The sequence below is a fragment of the Leptodactylus fuscus genome, chromosome 1 (assembly GCF_031893055.1).
Source record: "Leptodactylus fuscus isolate aLepFus1 chromosome 1, aLepFus1.hap2, whole genome shotgun sequence".
Lineage (NCBI taxonomy): Eukaryota > Metazoa > Chordata > Amphibia > Anura > Leptodactylidae > Leptodactylus > Leptodactylus fuscus.
This window is the reverse complement of record NC_134265.1, coordinates 248,009,035-248,029,107: the sequence shown is the minus strand read 5'-3', so window position 1 is coordinate 248,029,107 and position 20,073 is coordinate 248,009,035. Positions and strand designations below refer to the sequence as shown.

Sequence of the window (20,073 nt, the reverse complement as noted above, 5' to 3'; positions counted from 1 at the left end):
CAGGCTCCGGTCCAAAAAATGGGTAGCCACGACTGAATGTACTGCACCGGCATCCAGTGCAGTACAAACCGCTCCCGGAAAAAAACACCTCAACAGCTCCCATTGATTTCAATGGGAGCCATCTTTTTGGTCAGGGCTTTGAGGCGAATATGGCCTCAAAATCCTTACCAAAAACCCTGTGTGAACTTATCCTAATAGGTCACTAAAGGGATCCTTTTCCCTATCCAATTAATAATGAGACCTCACATGTCTGTCCTCTGCCTTAGTAACCCTATTCTACAACTCTTGGCTAAGTTCCTTATTTTTAGATTTACTTTTAATAGTTTCCCCTATATATAGCTCTCAGACATAAGCCTTAATAGCATATGATTCTACTTCCTTGCATGATGTTCCCGCATTCATAATAATATATTCTATGAGTTTGTCCTGAAACTCATGGCCATGGCCATGAGGAAGGGACGAGCTTAGTCCTGAAACGCGTAGCTGCTCCTACATGACATAGTTCAATCCACCAGTTATGCTGTAACTTTTTATCAAGATGAAATGATGGCTATATTTTAACCGTGAATGCATGCGGATCCTTCCTGTGGACGTTGGATTTTACCTTTTTCTTTACATTCATTGCCTACTCAAGTCCTGCAGCTGTCCCTGGATCCCAGGGTATGGATCCTTTATTGTGGATATGGTAAGCAGAAGGATTTTACTTTTGCTATATTCATTCACCTATTAACTGCATCCAGAATGGATTAAATCACCAGAGGGAATAGCATGATTATTGTCTGGAAGTGGGAAATTTACTGCGTCACAAGTCTAACAACCCCACCTCTGAGAGCAGTACAGATGGCGATGTTGGCATTGCTGTGGCAGGAATTGTAACGGCATGAAATCAATGCCAAATTTGGTACCAATATGAGTTGTTAGTCTCTAATAGAAAATATTGCCGCATGAAGTAACTATAATAAAAGATAGTGTTGTTGTTGCCACCCATGGTCTTGTTGTTAGTACTTGCATGTGTATTTCCTCCTTCCCTTACTTTTGCCTTAGCCTCTGCCTTTTGTTCCAGTCAATTCACTTTACGCTGCTTAATTATAATAGTGAATGATTACAATTCTAATACTGTGTATTCTTTTTTGTTGTTGTTGTTACAAAATTAGTTCAAGAAAAATAGCAGAGCACTAAAAGGGACTTGACCAGTGAATATTACTTTAGAACTGCATCAATCAGCTTGTTGTAACAAATGGAATCAGTTTAACAATTTTTCAGATTAGCAGGGTGCAACATTGTTTTGGGTGACCAAAAAACCCCCAAACTTCTACTTCTATAATTATTGAACTCTGTTGCAAGCTTTGCTTCTGTCAGTTTTGTGTGTTCCAGTAGAACAGCATTGGCAAACCCCGACACACATGCCAAGAGTGGCACGCAAGCTTCATTTGCCTGGTACAGCAGATTGTGCTGGGTGAAAGTAAACAAACTCCAGCAAGGATTCATTTTATTGTTTTATGGCCAGATGGAGAACAAGCAAGTCGACAATGCATGATCTGAAGAGAATGTCCTCATGCTAGCGTTGCGTCAGGTCAAGGAAGGAGCAAATCAATTACGGTAGTAAATCATCGGCCCTTGACCTGATGCAGCCACTGTAATCTTCAAATATTTTGTTCCCTGCGTTGCTTGACTCAGTAAGGTTAACCTTTGCTGAATTTTACTCGCTTCCTCCCAGCCCAGTCTGTATACAGCTACAGCAGGTAAGTGATTTTAATTTTTTTTTTATTGGTATGGGTATTCTCTAAAGTATGGATGGACCAACAGTCCCCTGAATGAAGGTGATATTAACTCCTGGCTACACCAGCCTTGTGTAAAGCCTAGACCCCTTCTTTCCTTACATAGGACTGCTGTAAACTGCAGCACTTCATTTTCCACAGCAGTTCTGTATTCCTTTTATTCCATACATATGTAAGGGATAAAGAGATTGCAGTAGTCCTAATGTAGGAGATGGAGGGATCTCGTACATTATGGGAATGCATCCCATTTTACCACACAAAAAAGTGCAGCATGGTGCTCTATTTTTTTTTTTTTTTTTAAGCAATAAGGGCAAGTTCACACAAGGTTTTTTGGTTAGGATTTTGAGGCCGTATCCCCCTCAAAATTCTGACCAAAAAGTCGACTCCCATTGAAATAAATGGGAGCTGGTCAGTTCCTTTATCTGGGAGCTGGAACAAATGGCTCCCAGAAAAAGAAGCGAAATGCTCATTCTTTCAGGCAACATCCACCTGAAGACACTCCCTCCCGACTAGGCCCATTCATTTGGGCCTAATCCGGAGCAGAGTGCGTGGCTGGATGCTGGTGCACTACATTTTGGGCCTCCGCCTCAAGTTCTGGTCCAAAAAACCCTGTGTGAACTTACCCTCACGAATGCTATTAATAGGATCCAGTGAACGCAGCTTTAGGCCAGGGCTTTAACCTCTACCTGCCGGATGTTTAAACATGGTGGTCGCTCGGGAGCCGGGTGGCTGCCATAGACGCTAGGTGTCTACTGTTTTATACAATAGACACCCAACACTAATCCCCATTATTGGTGCCCACACCAATCTTCGGCTTTGTCCGAGGCATCGTTTTCCCCACGGCGCATTTGGCCGGGATTGCATTAGCATTGTAATGCATTGCATTAGTGATCAGACCCCCTGAGGTTCAAGACCCCTAAGGGGTCTAATAAATGCATAATTATTTTTTTTTTTAAAGTAAAAAAAATATTTTAAAAATTCAAAATAATAAAAATTCAAATCACCCCCTTTCCCTAGAACACATATAAAAGTACTTAAATACTGTGAAACACATACACATATCCCTGGTCTACTCCTGGTCTACAAAATCTATGGAAATATTTTTCCCATACAGTAAATGCCGTAGCAAAAAGTCAAAAGTGCCAAACCGTCATTTTTTTCACTGATAAACATTTGAATATAAAGTAATCAAATCAATTCCCCAAAATGGTATAACTGAAAAGTACACCTGGCCCCGCAAAAAAAGACGCTCTATGCATCCCGTACATGCTGAATAGTACTATGCATGTTTCACTGAAAAAAAACAAAGATATAAAATATAATTTTTATTAAAAATAGCTGATAAATCTAACTAAACCTACAGTAATAAAATAGTGTTCAACTCAGCAGTATAGCAAATGAGAGAGTAAAGGAAAAATAATTTCCCCTAAAAAAATCTTAGGATCAGTTCACACTGAGTTTTTTGGAGAGGATATTGACACTGAATCCGCCTCAAAATCAGACTCCAAAAAAGCCTCTCAATAGAGTTCTAATAGAGGCTATTCATCTCTTACCTTTATTTTGAAGGTCCGCACCGCTGTTTTTGAATTTTGTCTTCTTTATCTAATTGTGCTCAGAAAGCACAGGGGGTGTTCACCCTGTGCTCTGAGCACAGCATTGTCATCCATCCAGTGCTGCCTTTCTTCTGCTCCATCGGCCATTATCCTCCTCTTCTTACAGGAGACCACAGCAAAATGGCCGAGGGAACAGCCAACTGCACATTTTCCGTCACCATTTTGTGGTGGTCTCCAACATGAGACCACCACAAAATGGTCAACAGACATGCAGAGTTGGCTGTTTCATTGGCCATTTTGCGGTGGTCTCCTCTAAGAGGACAGACGAAGCAGAAGAAAGGCAGCGCAGGATGGATGACAAGTTGTGCACAGAGCACAGGGGGAATGCCCCCTATGCTTTCTGAGCACAATTAGCAAAGAAGAAAGAAGACAAAATTCAAAAACGGCAGTGCAGACCTTCAAGGTAAAGGTAAGAGATGAATAGTCTTTATAAAAGCTATTCCTACATGGTTTTAGTTTAAAATGTATTTTTAAATGATAGAATCCCTTTCAGTAGATTAAGTGAATGAACAAAAGAGAAATCTAAATCAAATCAAGGTGACCGCTCTTTGGCACCAAATCAGCATTGAATCTTCTAGAAATACTTGAACACAATTTGTGAAGGAATTTGTCAGGAAGGTTGTTCCAAACATCTTCGAGAACTGACCACAGATCTTATGTGGATGCAAGCTTCCTCAGACCTAAATGGATTACATTGTCCTTTCTTCTGTCAATCTTCTATGCTTCTCAATATTAGCCAGGATTAACAAATCTATCCCACACAGACAGTAGCATAACTAGCCAAGACTGGGCTCCCAACAAATGTTTGACTTATGGCCCCCCATGGCATAGCGCCCCCTTTCCTGGCCCCCACACAGTACAACACCCCATTTACACAAACTATAGTGTTCCAAACTAGTCTCCAGACAGTTCAATATCCCAGAAAGCCCCTATACACAGTATTATGCTCCATAGTGGCCCCTGCACACTATATTATGCCCTATAATGGCCCCTGAACACAGTATTATTCCCAATAGTGGACCCTGCACACAGTATTATGCCCCATAGTGACCTCTTCACACAGTATTATGCCCCATAGTAACCCCAGCACACCGTACTGTGCCCCATAGTGGCCTTGCACACAGTATTATATCCCATAGTGACCCCAGCACACCGTATTGTGCCCCATAGTGGCCCTTGCAGACAATTTTATGCCCCATAGTTACCCCTGCATCCAGTATTATGCCCCATAGTGGCCCTTGCAAACAGTATTATGCCCCATAATTACCCCTGAAAACAGTATTATGCCCCATAGTGGACCCTTCACACTGTATTATGCCCCATAGTGGACCACCCATGAACAATTCAGACCCCAGAGTAAAATGATTGGAGACCCAGGGAAGGATACAAACATGAAAAACAACATTACTTACCTCTCCCTGGCTCCAATGCACTCCCCACTGCTTTCAGCCCTATTCAATGTTGGTACGGACGTCATGTGAAACAGGCCGGTATCGCTATGCATAATGACACCAGTCTGAACCACGCGACGTCTGGGACATCATCAAAGAGGCCTGAAGCCTCCTCCGATAATTACATTCTGGGGTATGAAAAGACCGCAGAGTGTAATGACAGTGTTTGTTGGGGTTTGTGAGCCTGTGGCCTCACTTACTGATCTCTGCTCCTGCTCAGCTCTGCCTCCACTTCCACAGAAGGGGGAGCGCAGGCAACCGTGAGCAGGAGTGGGGATTGGTAAGAAAATAAGGCCCATTACCTGTTGAGGTTACTCCAGCAGGTCAAGGTCTATTTTTTAATAAAAAGGCAGCAGGGTCCTGCCAGATGCCCCCTAATGACTCAGGGCCTGTGGCAGCCACTACCACTGCTGCCCCAGTATTTACGCCACTGCACACGGACATTACATTGTGATACAAGATTGAGAACGCACTCTGGCTTGAAAAATTATGACACACATATCAAGATAGGTCCAGCCAAGGGGAAAGAGAAAAAAACACATATCTGGGATAAAGGGAGAGAAATAACATACCTCTAGGATTCACCTTGGTCTGACTGGTGCAGTGTTCTGTCATCTTTGTGACATCACATCCAGAAGCAGCTATTTTTGTTGTAGACAGCTGGCTGGAGTGCCAACAGTAATATAAGAAGCTGCCAAAGAAAAAAGGAGTGACGTCAGAAGATGTTCGGTTAATGAAGGCATCGCACTAACAAAATAATTAGATCAATGCCATGCATAAACCAATTCACAACCACACCAGACAACCAACGCAAGTCACACAAGAGACAGAAGTCTATGTACTGATCATTGCCTTCTATTCTAATATCTTCCAAAACAAACTATAGAAAGTATGTATAGTGATTATAATGTAAAATACAGACCGGTACAGGTTGTGATACAGTAGAAGGTTAGAAAAGCACCTTTTATTAAAACTATTTTTAATAACTAAAATTGCCTAAGTTTTATAATCATGTCATACCTTTGTCATATACAAACCTAACATTCTACTTTTGATTCTGCACATGGAGACTGTAATCTTAGTTTCGACATCTTCTGATAGTCAGTCATTATGTATTGTTTTCTAATATGGTCATCCAGTTTTATGTTTCTCGCCAATTTTAATATTTCTTCTTGTGGTCAGTGAACAGAGATATTCTTGTTTACATCCAAAGACTGGAAAAACCTATTCATAAATTCCTAATACTTTTCACAGCTGAGGATTGTATTCAGAGTAAACTTCTGTGCGCTGAACATTATAAACACCAAATTAATATATTTCACCTGCACCCCTCCCACCCCCCCATCTCCCTTCGAGGGTGTCAGTTCCAGGCTCTGTATATGCCTATAGGGAAACCACCAATGTTTTTGTTGGTATAATTGACATTTCCAAAATGCATGCAATGTGCGGACAGTATGCTTGTGTAAGCGGCCACAAGAAAATGGCCGCACAGACATTCGCAGTCAGCTCTTCCCAAAGCCCAATGGCAGAGCCAACTGCGCATGTGTGGGATTTAGATTCCGAAGATACCATCGCCAGAAGAAGACATTGCAGAGGACACGGCGGAGAGGCATGCCAGTAGAAGATAGAGGCAGAGTTGGAGAGTTTTCAAGTGGTACAGGGGGACGCCCCCAGTGCTGTCTGAAAACTCATTAACATAACGACAAAAACTGGGATATCTACCGAACGGCGGCACGGAGAGGAATTCTAAAGGTAGGAGAAGAATAGCCTTTCTAAACGTGGTGTTTGTGGATAATGGGTATTCTAATGATAGAATCCCTTTAAAGTATAGTATAAAGTTGAATAACTTTTCATAGTATAGTGATTAGACTGGACAAATTAAAAAGTCCTATAAACTCTAAAGTGCCAAAAGTATATTTATTTAGTAATCTTCACAGATTTACTTCATGTTCAGTATTATGATCTTAGACCAGAAGGCTTCCAGTTTGTTTCCATGGGAGGAATATGCAAATCTGTCTCCCAAGATGTAAATAGGGAGACAGTTCCTCTGTTATGCTGCCCTTTATAGGAAGCACCCTGAACATCATGTCCGACTTTCCCAGAAGCCTTTACTGCATAATGTGGGGTTTTTACCAAGTCAATTTCTCAGCGACGGATGGCCGTTTCAGTCTGGTTGGACCTCATCAGCGTAGCGTAGAGAGAATTGACTTGGTAGAGAGGCTGAGAGACCAGATTATGGGAATAATGTTCCTCCTTAAAGAGAAACCACCTATTAGGTGTGTGGAGACTTATACAGCCATAGTCGCTCCACTGCAAGGGAACATGGGAGGAATATGCAAATCTGTCTCCCAAGATGTATATAGGGAAACAGTGCCTCTGTTATGCTGCCCTCTATAGGAAGCATCTTGGGAGACAGATTTGCATATTCCTCCCATGTTCCCTTGCAGTGGAGCAACTATGGCTGTATCCCCATAGTTTGTTTCCGTGCATATAGCTAGTTTACCAACAGACTATGCATTGGGGCTCAGGAGCTGCAGGTTATGCCTCTGGTTAAAACATGATGAAATTACAACAAATGATATGTAAGTCTGATGCTAGGGCAGACTTATAAATAATACCCGAAAACGGCAGAAAATGCAGAGAGAAAAGCGCTGCTTGCAGGACTTTTCTCTCCGCGTTTTTAAAGCGCATTGGGGAACGGAATCCCCAGCCGAAGGGCAGGCACAGGGGTGAACCTAGCCTAAAGCATAACTAAACTTTTGGACAACTTTGGAATTTCTGGCAGTATTTGAGTCATTAATACATTTTGTAACAAATTTTTGATCCTTTCTGTAAAATCCTTCATTTTTCCACTCTCTCTTGTTTCTGTATTGAGATATTTTCCTGCTTCTCACTGACTGTTACTGTGTACATTATAAAACTTACTTTTGGTGTTATATGAAAGACGAGATTCTCTATTACTGAACAGATTCGTTCTACTTATATGGAATAGACTGTATTAATAGTTCACTTCAGTAGGTCTGCTTTAACAAAAAAAAAACAAAAAAAACACCCAATTTTGTTTGTTTTTTTTTTTTTTGTTGCCCAGTGAGTTTCTCCGAAAGAAGACCAAACAAACCTGGAGATGACCCTATCCAATATTTCTGCTTGTCACTTGTTCCTAACGTGCATGGAATAAAAGTTATAGTTTTATGAAGAGGAGCCTAGTGATGGATAAAATTACAGCTTACAAGCAATACAGCTGTCATTGCCAATACACTTCCCCTCTTATCTACCTGCACTGTCAGGAGTCTAGATCTCTTTCTCTCTATTTTCTATCTCTCAATACCAAAAATGACTCAAAAAAACTGTGTGCAAAAATGCATTAAAGAGTTTATCCAGAATAAATTCTATATATTAGGCCGGGGAAGATTAAAAAAACAAAACAAAACAAAACATACTCACCTGTCCCCAGTGCTCTAGTGTCTCCGAGTTTGGTCCACTCCTGCTGCTTTAGTTTTCTTCAAGCAGAACTTGACTACAGAGGACAATCAGCAACCTAAAGAGAGGGACATGGGATGTCACAGTGTGCCACGGACTTCCGGCAAAACAAGATAGCGGAGCACCAGGACTGGACCACGCTGAGAGACACAGGAGTATCGGGGATAAGTAAGTGTGACTTTTTTTTTTTTTTTCACCTTGCCTAATAAAAAAAAAAAAAATGTTTTTGTTTTTTTTTTATCTTGGACAAACTCTTTAAGTAGTATGAAAAGCTCTTCAAAATTGCTTAAAGGGGTTGTTCCATGAAGTAAAGCTCTTCAGGACCTTTGACCTGCTTTACATTCAACCTGAGCGCAGTACTTGCCTATCTCCAGCAATTTCACTTAAGTGAATTAGAGTGCTAACCCTCTCCAGTCCCACCCACATTAATCCTGGTTGTGTTCAGGTTGAATCTGGAGTGGGACAAAGGTCATGAAGAACATTACTTCCTGAGACAACCCCTTTAAGTCAGCTATCTAACTAGCAGTTTCATTTTCTAAGGCCTACATGCTGGGATTTCTGAGTAATTTTAAATACTATTATATACTACTTTCCCCATAGAACAGTGTTTCCCAACCTTTTTAGACCTAGGGCACTTCTGGAATTTTTTTTTTCATTGGGCACCCCTACCAAATAATTTTTACCTAAAAACAAAAAATATTGTTTTGATCTGTTTTTTTTAGCACAGTTTTTGAATGTACAATTGGAGCATGAATGCATGAATTTGTTTCACTTGTAAGTTCAGAAAACTGCATCAAAAACCACATTAGGCCGCGGCCCCACGGGACGTAAACACCACGATTTGCCCACGGTGGAAACACTGCGGGAAAAATTGCGGCATTTTACAGTGCAAGCAAAGGGGATAGGATTCATGCGAATCCCATGCCTACTTTGAGGAAAAAAATGCAGCGGGACCCGCTGCGATTTGCAAAGCCGTTGCGGCTTTGCAAATCGCAGCATGTCAATTATATCTACGGAAATGCCGGCGGCTTTCCTGTAGATATAATGTTAAGAGAAAGTCCGCAGAGGAAAACTCTGTGAACTTTCTCTTAAAAGCGCTGCGGAAAGAATCACAATGTGTTCACGCAGCGGTTCTTTCCGCAGCGTTTTAGCGCTGTGTTTACAGCCCGTGGGGCCTTAGCCTTAAGGCCCACTTGGCGTAAACACAATAGTTTTTACAGTCCCTGAAAAGAGGACTATAGTAAAAATATGTGCAGCAGATACACTGCAATTTTTAAAACTGTTAAAGTTTTGGAAATTGCAGAATGTCAATTATACCTACAGAAACACCAGCGGTTTCCCTATAGGTATAATGGAAATAGCAATTTTGCAGAGGAAATCTCTGTGGACTTTCTGTAAAAAACTATGCGTTGCCAACTCAGCTTTCCCCACAGCACTTTTTTGTTGTGGCCCACTACTTAGCGCCTTTGGGTCCATTCACACAGAGGAAAATGGCGCTGAATTTGGTGTGGAATTTCAACACTGAAAAAAATGCCTCCCTTTGACTTCAATGGGTTTCTATTTCTGCTAGCAAAAAAATGAACCCATTGAAGTCAATAGGAGGCTTTTGATTCAGCGCTAAAATTCCACATGAAATTCCTCACCATTTTCCTCCATGTGAATAACTCTTAACCTAAAACTGCATGCATTTTTCCCTTGCAGTGTTGATGCAATTGTAACTGCATCACAACTGCACCATGACAATTCACCCTCAATGCTACACCATCACATACAAAAATTCACCTTTTACTATCACCAAGCTCTGTTAGTGACCTCACATAGTAGCATTCTCCCCAGTATGCAGTATATGCTGCCCAGTCACCCCAGACAACTATTAATATCCGCCAGTGGCCTCCAGGCAAGTACTAAAAGTAGTAATACTCTGTAATAGTCTCCAGGCAAGCGGTAATTCTCTCCAGTGACTCCCAGGCAAGTAGCAATGTTCTCCAGTAGCCTCCAGACAGGTAATAATGTCCCCTCTGACCCCCGAAGAAAGTAATAGTGCCCTCCCCAGACAAGTAATAATGTCATCTATTGCCCCCCCAAGCTAGTAATATTGTCCTCCAGTGCTCTTCAGGCAAATGACAATGTCCCTCATTAGCCCCTAGGTAACTAATAATGTAGCCCCAACATTGTAGTTATATAGTAGTGCTATACTTTTAAGAAACAAATAACACTTACCAAACCTCAGTCCCCCGAAGTGCTAAGGTTCTCCCGTTTCTTGTCTGCAGTTCGATGCTTAAAGGGGTTGTCCCATCTCAAGGATCCTATCTTTACTGGTAGCTTATGTAAATCGAAGCCTTTTATTAAATATATTGCTTTAGAAATTCTGCTTTGTTCTCCTGTTATGTGACCTTATTCTTCCCATTGTTTACCTAGAGTTGCTATAACCTTGGACCTATAGGACAAGTGACGTCACTTACTCACTGCCTTGGCAGGACAATCATTCAGCTAATTGCAGTTTGCTGATAAAGCCAAGTCTGTTATCTCTCTATGTAAACACACATAGCACTGAGCCTTTTCTGTACAAGCATCTGCATATTATCTGACCTGCAGAAGTGTTCTATGTCCCAATCAGCCAGAGGGAGGAGGGGGAAGAGAAATACAGGAAGTGAGCAGAAGACACTGCAGGCAGACTAGTGAGACACTGAGATGGGAAAGCCCCTTTAAAGTCTTCAGCAGGCATCACTAGCTGATGCTTGAGTGATAGAGCAGGAAGCTAAAGACTCCCTGCTGCACCATTTCATTCAACTACATTGGTATCTTAAGGTAAAAGGGTAGATGCAGCCATTTTCCTTCCAGGTTGTCGCCACACCTGTTGTTGGAAATCGCGACTATAGAGTTACACAAAACTTGTTTGAAAATATCTTTAAAATTGTTCATTATTACTTGAATGATACTATACATTTTTACTACAAATAGTCTATTTCAGAATTCAGGATTAATTCTTTTGTTTTGCCAAAAACACAAACAAAGAAACTCTGATAGTATAGAATGCTTTTATAAGTTGATTTCTGGTTTGATAAAGAAAAGATTAAAGCAATTTCTTGTAATTATTTTCTTCTATTTAGACATTGATTTTTAATTAACAGACAAGAGGAATATGTTAATGCAGTTCCAGTACCTATTCCACCAAGAATCCACTGCCTGTTGAAACTGTTCAGGAAACAGACTGGTGCTTGGGTAGCAGACATGAGCAAGTCACTTACTGCCAAATTCATTATGAAAAAGTTTGGTGGTGTTCTCAGCTTCTTGTTACTGAAAATAGAAAATATTGGCTAATGATATGAGGGATAAAATATATGAAATAAGACCAAAATTACAAACTACTGTACCTAAAGGAACACCTAGAAATTCCATTAAAAAAATCTGAGAATTTCTTACATGATATCCTCTTTCCATTCTAATTAAACATATATCAAGAAACTCTCTAAGACTAGGCTTAAAGCTAAGTATTGAATCTGCCCCCGCAGATTCCTTAAAAAAAATGGTGAAGAGAAAAGTCCTGCATGAAGGACTTTTCTCTCCACTGGTTTCAGTATAAAACCGTCAGAAACCCAAAAGATACCCAGCGGACTCCATTATAGTCTATAAAGGAGAGACAAATGCTAGTGTGAAGTTTAGGTTTTCTTGAATAAAACCCTTTCTTGGCTACAAAAGGAATGCAAAATATAATGGAAGCCACAGCAAAATATGCAACACAAAAAGCAGCTTTTCTGCAATGTGGGACCTTATCCTTAGAGATTTTCGTTATAATTGTTTAATTAAGCAAAATCACCTTGTAGTGCAGCCTCTTTTCCAAAGGTGCCTTTCTTATTATGCATCACAGCTCTATTTTCATGAAACTCAGCATTTTATTCTTATACAAATTAGCTGAAAAGGGCTTTAAGGACATGGCATCTCCCAGCAGAACTCTCGGATCTAGATAATAACCACTAATTACCGTTCAGTTCTGCCCGCCATTACTTGAGTGGCATCTTCCCATGTCATACATTGTCTGCTTGTTAGGGGTGGTTAGCAGAGCAGAGCTGGAGCAGAGGACAAACCCTAAAGCCCTTTTCAGTTCATTTGCATAAAAACAAAATACAGATTTTTATCAAAATGGAGTTGCAATGCAGAATAGAAAAGGTATCTTGGAAAAGTGTAGAAGTTGCATCCACATCTGGATCCTAGATGGACACCCAGCGCACATCCATCATAAATCACAAAACATGGTACGTATAGATATACAGTAAAAGTATACCCTTCGTAATATTCACTAAAACATATATTCCCCCATCTTAGGCATTTGTGACATATCAACAGAGTCCCACATCTGGTACTCGCTCCCCTGCCTAGAAACGGCATCCCTGGACCCCCATCCTGACTGATGTTACAGTTGCTGTTAATGTAGAGCAGTCCAAATAGGCAACTTTCTTCATTCAGTTACATGAGAGTTAAAAAAAATTGCCAAGCAAGTGTATTCTGTGTTTTTAGGCAAGAATACCTAAAGCCTAGTTGGTATATGCAAGTGATGTACTTGCCTGGGGCACAGGCAGATGTGGCAGCACAAAAAGATGGTATCTAGAGAGTTTGCCTTTTACCTTCCCTCCTGCCAGTGTTCCTTTAAGCACTACAGGATCGGACCATTTTTCCTGCTTCCTATGTGTGGTCCTTAGTGGGTGTTGAGTAGGCCTAAGTCCAGGCATGGGTCCCAGGCTCATTACTGGCCATAAAAGACTGCAGAGACTGCACTTCAGGACGGATACAGGGAGTGAGAGGAAGCACCTGGGTCTGTCCTGACACTGTGAGTCTGCTGAGACTTTTTTGTACTCTTTTTGTTGAATTGTGTGGCTGGTAGTAAGCTACACATACAGTTAGTACTTATTTGCAGGGTTTTAACTCCTGAAGTTAAGGCTGTATTTTATTTTGCTCATTTTGTGTCTGAAGTAAGGGTTTATTTGTTTTGCTGTTTTTTTCCTAAATAAACTTGTTTTGCCACTGTTTTGTGTCCCTGCCTCTGACTGGTTGGGTCCGCACCATTGCTGCTACCGAGCTACCTTCCCCACAAGGGATATGAGTTTTATCCTATATTTCACTGGAGGATTTAGTTACGGTAAGTTCTAGATGTCTGTGTATGTACCTGACTCTGTGCCCCAGCTAAAGAAATACCTAGTTACAGCTCCACGTAGAGTAATATAACATTTGATGGAACAAGTCACATTTATTTCTGTGACATTCTCAAGAAACTCATGGCATGCTGCTTTGGATGGCATATTATAATAAATAATCTGCTACAAATTGTACTAACCCTTGGTTCACATCTGCGTTTGGTAATCCGTTCCGGGAGTCCGCATGGGGACCCCCATAACAGACTACCAAACGCATTTGCAAGCGGTATGCAGTGAAATCACATGGACCCCATAGACTATAATGGGGTCCATGTGCTTGCCACGCGCTGCTCACACGAATCATGCCGACAGAAAAGTAGATTGTGAAGTACTTTCCTGTCCGCATGTTCCCTGCAGAGATCTCGCGGCAAGCAAACGGATCCCATTATAGTCTTCAGGGATCTGTGTGCTTTTACTGCATGTCGCTTGCAAATGTGTTCGGAGTCTGCATGGGGACTCCCCCAAACGAATTACCGACGCAGATGTGAATAAGGCCTAAGATAGGTTTCTCACAACAAACAATAGTTTTTAGCATAAGTTCAGAAAGTTTTCAATACTGTACCTGTAAAACGCATAAAGAACTAGTAGATTTCCAACCACACCAACTGAACCAATAATAAGAATACAGCTCCCAATTATGTACAGTATTTGATTTGGAACGTCTGGCAGGGTCAAGTTTTTATGACGTCCGAGCTCCACTGCCTACGGAACAAATATATAATTAAATAAGACATGGGTTATAGATAAATAAGACATAAAGCTGTTCTTAGTGAATGGCAGCTAATGATATGCTACTGGTAACAGTCTACAGGTGTGAAGGCCCCATGTTGTGGAAAATCTGCTTTCTTGTTGCAGATTTTCCTATAGTACTTTGAGGCAAAGTGGACTTAACAGAAGAGAAAAGTATAAGTGCTTCCTTTATATTTCTCATTCTTGTTTAATCCACTCTTGACTTTGGCTCAAAAAACTGCAGCAAAATCTGCAACAAATAACAGCAGTTTTCCACAACGTGGGGCCTCGGTCTAAGGGCCCGTGCACATAGAGTTTATGTGTGCGCATTTTAGCATAATACACGTGTTTAGAATACATGTGTAAATATAGCAGTCCCATTGACTTCAATAGAAATTTTTACATGTGTAAAAAAAAGCGTCAAAAAAAGGGCCAAAAAAAGTTACGTGTTTTTGACGCGTTTTTTACACGTGTAAAAAATTCCATTGAACTCAATGGGACTGATGTATTCTATACATGTGTATTATGGTAAAATGCGCGCATGTAAACTCCATGTGCACAGGCCTTAAGGGTGCTAGCAGAAAAAGTCAATCGGAGGCTTTTTTTACAGCGCTGAAATTCCACACCAAATTCCTCATCATTTTCCTCCGTGTGAATGGACTCTAAGGCTGTCCCTGATTTTCCATAACCTAATTAATGACTTTCTTCTTCTTCTTTTCAGTATTCTCGACCACAGTGGTTAGCAGTTATCAGTTTTGAGAAACTTTTCTTCTAGTATTGATTTATATACAGTATATCTGCATAACTGCATTATTGAAAACACTGGGATAGAGCATATGGGGGTAATCTTTGATATTATGTATATTATATGTTCCATTTTGTGTGGAATGTTGAATCAGATAAGCGCAAGCTAGCCATTTCAGCAGAGTAGCACAGAAACTCCCAGAACTACGATGAAACTGTCTTAGGACGGGGCCCCACAGGACATAAATGCTGTGATTTGCCTGTGGCAGAAACGCTGTGGGAAAAATCGCGGTGTTTTACAGTGCAAGCAAAGGGGATGGGATTCATGCGAATCCCACGCCCACTTTGCAGAAAAAAATGCAGTGCAAACACACTGAGATTTTCATAACCGTTGCGGTTTTGAAAATCGCAGCATGTCAATTATATCTACGGAAACACCAGTGGCTTTCCCTTGATATAATTGTAACAGAAAGTCCGCGGAGAAAAACTCTGCAGTGTGTTCACGGCGCGGTTCTTTCCGCAGTGCTTTAGCGCTGCAACTACGGGCCGTGGGGCCCTAGCCTTAGAATGGCCTTGGATGAGATCACAGTACGCTCCAGGTGTCCACATTGCACATATGCTCTTTCAGTGAAAACATGGCCTTGATTCGTAGCTGTGGCTTGAAGCCCAGTTCATTTATCAGAAACTGTATTTCATCTGTATTTCTTCTCACACACATTTCTACTAACATGTGCATGTTTTGTTATTTTATCTAATAATAGGTGTCAAATGATGCTAACATGCTCATCTTTCCAGAATCTGCATGTCACACACTACTTTTGTGTGTTTGATTCAATATGGCCAGAGAATAAATCAGTCTATGAACTGTAAACAATGGAGCAGATTTATTATGCCCCTACAGCATAGTTTTGGTGTAAATATGCCCTGGTTTCTGTTTGTTTATTTTTATATAAATTTACGCCAATGAAGATTTTAATCTGCCATCACCACTTTTCAAAGATGGGACTTGGAGTATGAGTGCAGTGCAGGAGCCCCATGCTCCTGGGGGGAGCCCACTTGGCTGCTGGGTAATGACTAGAATTTAGTGATCGGGATTGGAAAAGATCGGATTACGATCGGCGATCGAGAAAATTTCACGATTGCGATCGGAATTCCAATCCCGATCTTTTTAGGCGGGATCGAGGCCGGAAGTTATTTCCCACAATGCTTTGCTACTGGCCAAGCATTGTGGGAAAAGCTAACAATGTTAACTAGGTTAAATATTATCTCTCTGCTTTATATTGGCATCATCTTTTGATTGTATTTTAATTTATTTTGGACGTTACAACGCTTACAAGTGTAACAGCGATTTTCCAGATTTACAAGAAATGTAACTATGTTTGTTTTTTTGTTTGTTTTACACACTTTATTTTTTTTTAAAAAACCCTTTTTTACATTTTTTTTATTTGTGCTGCAAGCACACTAGAACCAGTGATCAGAGAGGATCGCTGGTTCTATACTAACTATAGACTTGCAATACACGTGTATTGCAAGTCTATAGAGGAAGCCAGCTATGCAGATGCATAGACTAGCTTCCTCTCGTCCTGGCATCCAAGGGGTTAACCCTCCCCCCATCGCAGCTCGCTCCGATGGGGGGAGGGATTAAGGAGCAGCGTGTAGCTGTAAATTACAGCACACAGACTCCTTAAAGGGATTCTACCACTAAAACACATTTTTTTCTAGTTAACACGTCGGAATAGCCTTTAGAAACGCTATTTGTCTCCTACCTTTAGAAGTGCTCTTCGCCGTGCCGTTCGTTCAAAATACCGGTTTGTACTGGTATGCTAATGAGTTCTCTTGCAGCGATGGGGGCGTCCCCATTGCAGCTCGAAAACCGACCGCAGCGCCACCTCTATGGTCTTGCGTATCCTCCCCTTGCTTCTTCAGTGTCCTATCGCACGCCTGCGCAGTACGCTCTGTTCGGCGAAGATTGCCGAACGTACTGCACATGCGCGAAATTGCGGTCCCAGCCATAATGCGGGCACTGCAATTTCGCGCATGCGCAGTACGTTCGGCAATCTTCGCCGAACAGAGCGTACTGCGCAGGCGTGCGACAGGACGCTGAAGAAGCAAGGGGAGGATACGCAAGACCATAGAGGCGGCACTGCGGTCGGTTTTCGAGCTGCAATGTGGACGCCCCCATCGCTGCTCCTGCGATGGGGACGCCCCCATCGCTGCGAGATAACTCATTAGCATACCGGTACAAACCGGTATTTTGAATGAACGGCGCGGCGGAGAGCACTTCTAAAGGTAGGAGACAAATAGCCTTTCTAAAGGCTATTCCAACGTGTTAACTAGAAAAAAATGTGTTTTAGTGGTAGAATCCCTTTAAGCAGCCAGCAGCATGCTTTATAGCCGGCCAAACCCCTAGGGATCAAATCACTATGGATCATGGCACCTTAAGGGTTAAACAGCGGGGGTCGGTGCAATCAACGTCCCTGCTGCTACAGGGGAAGCCTGGCTGTCAGATACAGCCGGCCTCCCATGGAGATCGCACACGCTCTGCTTCTGAGCCCGTGCGATCTCCATCACGTACAGGTACGTGGGAATGAGGGAACTAACCACATTCCCTGACGTACAATGTACGTGATTTAGCGTTAAGGGGTTAAAATCCGATCTTCGATTATTAAAAAAATCCCATTGACTTGCATTGGGATCGGAATTGGGATCAGGTTCGAATGGAAAATGATCGTAAATCGGATTTTAAAAACGATCCTGAAATCTCAAGATCGGTTCAACCCTAGTAATGACTGCTTCACTTTATCTTCTCAGCTTTAATTGCAGGACATTTTGGGCAATGATGTAATTAAAACTGTGTGCATGGGTTGCCAGAGCTCCCCTCTGCCTCCAGTCTTACTCTTTGCTGAATCCTCTGTCACCAAGCTGATTTCAGGTGTCATGTTGTGATATCATTGTCATCTTATCTTACAAAATGGCAGCTCACAAGTAGGGATGGTGCTGGATATCAAGGGGGCGTAGCTATAAAGCAGCAGCCAAGAACAGCCTGGTGAGGGAGGAATCTACTGTGTGAGTACTTGTTGCTGACAGGGCCACCGATAGGCCAGTGTTACTGCTACTGGCGTCAGGGGCCCAGCCAAATTGAAAAATGGGGGGCCCAGTTTTGGCCCGCCACCGTGTGCCGGCCCCCTGGCGCCCGCAGCAGTCATTGTATGTCCGATTTCAACTCAGATCTGCGTCCAGAGGACGCAGATCTGAGTTGAACACATACGCGGCTACAACAAGGAGCTGTCACAGTTCAGCTCCTTGCTTCGCCGCTGCACTCCCGGCTACTGGCTGTGTAGATGCGATGTGATGATGTCACATCACGTCTACAACTGTGTGCGAGAAAGAGAAAGAGGCACGGAGAGAGCGGCGGGGGAGCAAGGAGAAGGTAAGTGTAATGTGTACACTGAGGTGGAATGTGAAACTGGGGGCAGATGAAGGAGAGGACGGCATGACACTGGGGGCAGAGATGTGGAGACATGAATCTGGGGGCAGAGATGGAGGGGACATGAATCTGGGGGCAGAGATGGAGTGGACATGAATCTGGGGGCAGAGATGGGGGGACATAAATCTGGGGGCAGAGATGGGGGAGACATGAATCTGGTGGCAGAGATGGAGGGGACATGAATCTGGGGGCAGAGATGGGGGGACATGAAACTGGGGCAGAGATGGGGGGCATGAATCTGAGGGTAGAGATGGGGGACATGAAACTGTGGGCAGAAATGGGGGACATGAATCTGGGGACAGAGATGGAGGGGACATGAAACTGGGGCACAGATGGAGGGGGGGACATGAATCTGGGGGCAGAGATGGAGGGGGGACATGAAACTGGGGGCAGATGAAGGGTGTATATGAAGCTGGGGGAGAGATAGAGGGGGGACATATAATTTACGGGTGACTGTAGGAGGATTATACTGTGTGCAGGTACATGAAAAATTAATGATAACGGGCGGGGTCAACCTAAAAGTAGGCGGGGCTAAATTTGCTGCAGCGCGTGCCGCACATTTTGTCCCTCTTTCGGTTCTTCAAAAGTTGGGAGGTATGGGTACAGGGGGCAATGGAAAGATGTTAGAAGGTGGACGGGAGGGATTGTTGGGGCATCAGGTGTGCGGCACTGCGGAGAGGGAACTGGGGCAATAATATATAATATATAGGTTTTTAGCTGGAGAACGACAAAGCACACAATACCTCCAAAGGTATGTGTGCTTTGTATTAATAATGATGTAGGCTGCTATGCTACTACATACTACTAGCATAGCAGCCTGTTTGGGGGTGGGACTTTCACTTTAAAGGAGTGTTCACATTGCGTTTTTGGCCTCCCTTGCCGGGATACATTGGTAACCAGTCACAATCAGCTCCCCACTCCCACTTATCCCTGCACGGAGAACTGCAGGCCCCCCCTTTTTTTTTAATGGCCTGTTCTTCGTGCAGGGATAAGTTGACAGCTGATTCTGACTCAGTGGCGTAACTAGGAATGGCGGGGCCCCGTGGCGAACTTTTGACATGGGGCCCCCCTCCCCAAACCGATGCCGAAGACCTCGACTGACCCCCTCCTCCGCACTCTATTATGTCCCTTAGTAAGCCCTGCACACAGTATTATGTCCATTAGTGTCCCCTGCACACAGTATTATCCCCCATAGTGTCCCCTGCACACACAGTATTAACCCCTATAGTGTCCAATGCACACACAGTATTAACCCCTATAGTGTCCAATGCACACAGTATTAACCCCTATAGTGTCCAATGCACACAGTATTAACCCCTATAGTGGCCCCTGCACACAGTATTCACCCCTATAGTGTCCAATGCACATAGTATTAACCCCTATAGTGGCCCCTGCACACAGTATTAACCCCTATAGTGTCCAATGCACACAGTATTAACCCCTATAGTGGCCCCTGCACACAGTATTAACCCCTATAGTGTCCAATGCACACAGTATTATCCCCTATAGTGTCCCCTGCACACACAGTATTAACCCCTATAGTGGCCCCTGCACACAGTATTAACCCCTATAGTGTCCAATGCACACAGTATTATTAACCCC

The 20,073-nt window shown here is 42.7% G+C and overlaps 1 protein-coding gene across 3 annotated transcripts in view; it reads right to left on the bottom strand.

The window, feature by feature from the left end:
• Positions 1-20,073, bottom strand: part of LOC142217416 (melanopsin-B-like) — a 140,236-nt gene that overhangs the window by 69,944 nt on the left and 50,219 nt on the right. For 2 of the 3 annotated variants that reach the window (XM_075285657.1, XM_075285665.1), the window contains exons 2-3: positions 14,074-14,213; positions 11,486-11,619 (exon numbers count right to left, since the gene is read on the bottom strand). In XM_075285657.1, the coding sequence (XP_075141758.1) occupies positions 11,486-11,619; positions 14,074-14,213 (274 nt within the window). Of the gene's footprint in view, positions 1-5,414; positions 5,534-11,485; positions 11,620-14,073; positions 14,214-20,073 lie in introns of all 3 variants that reach the window. The other variant, XM_075285674.1, reaches the window with a different exon arrangement.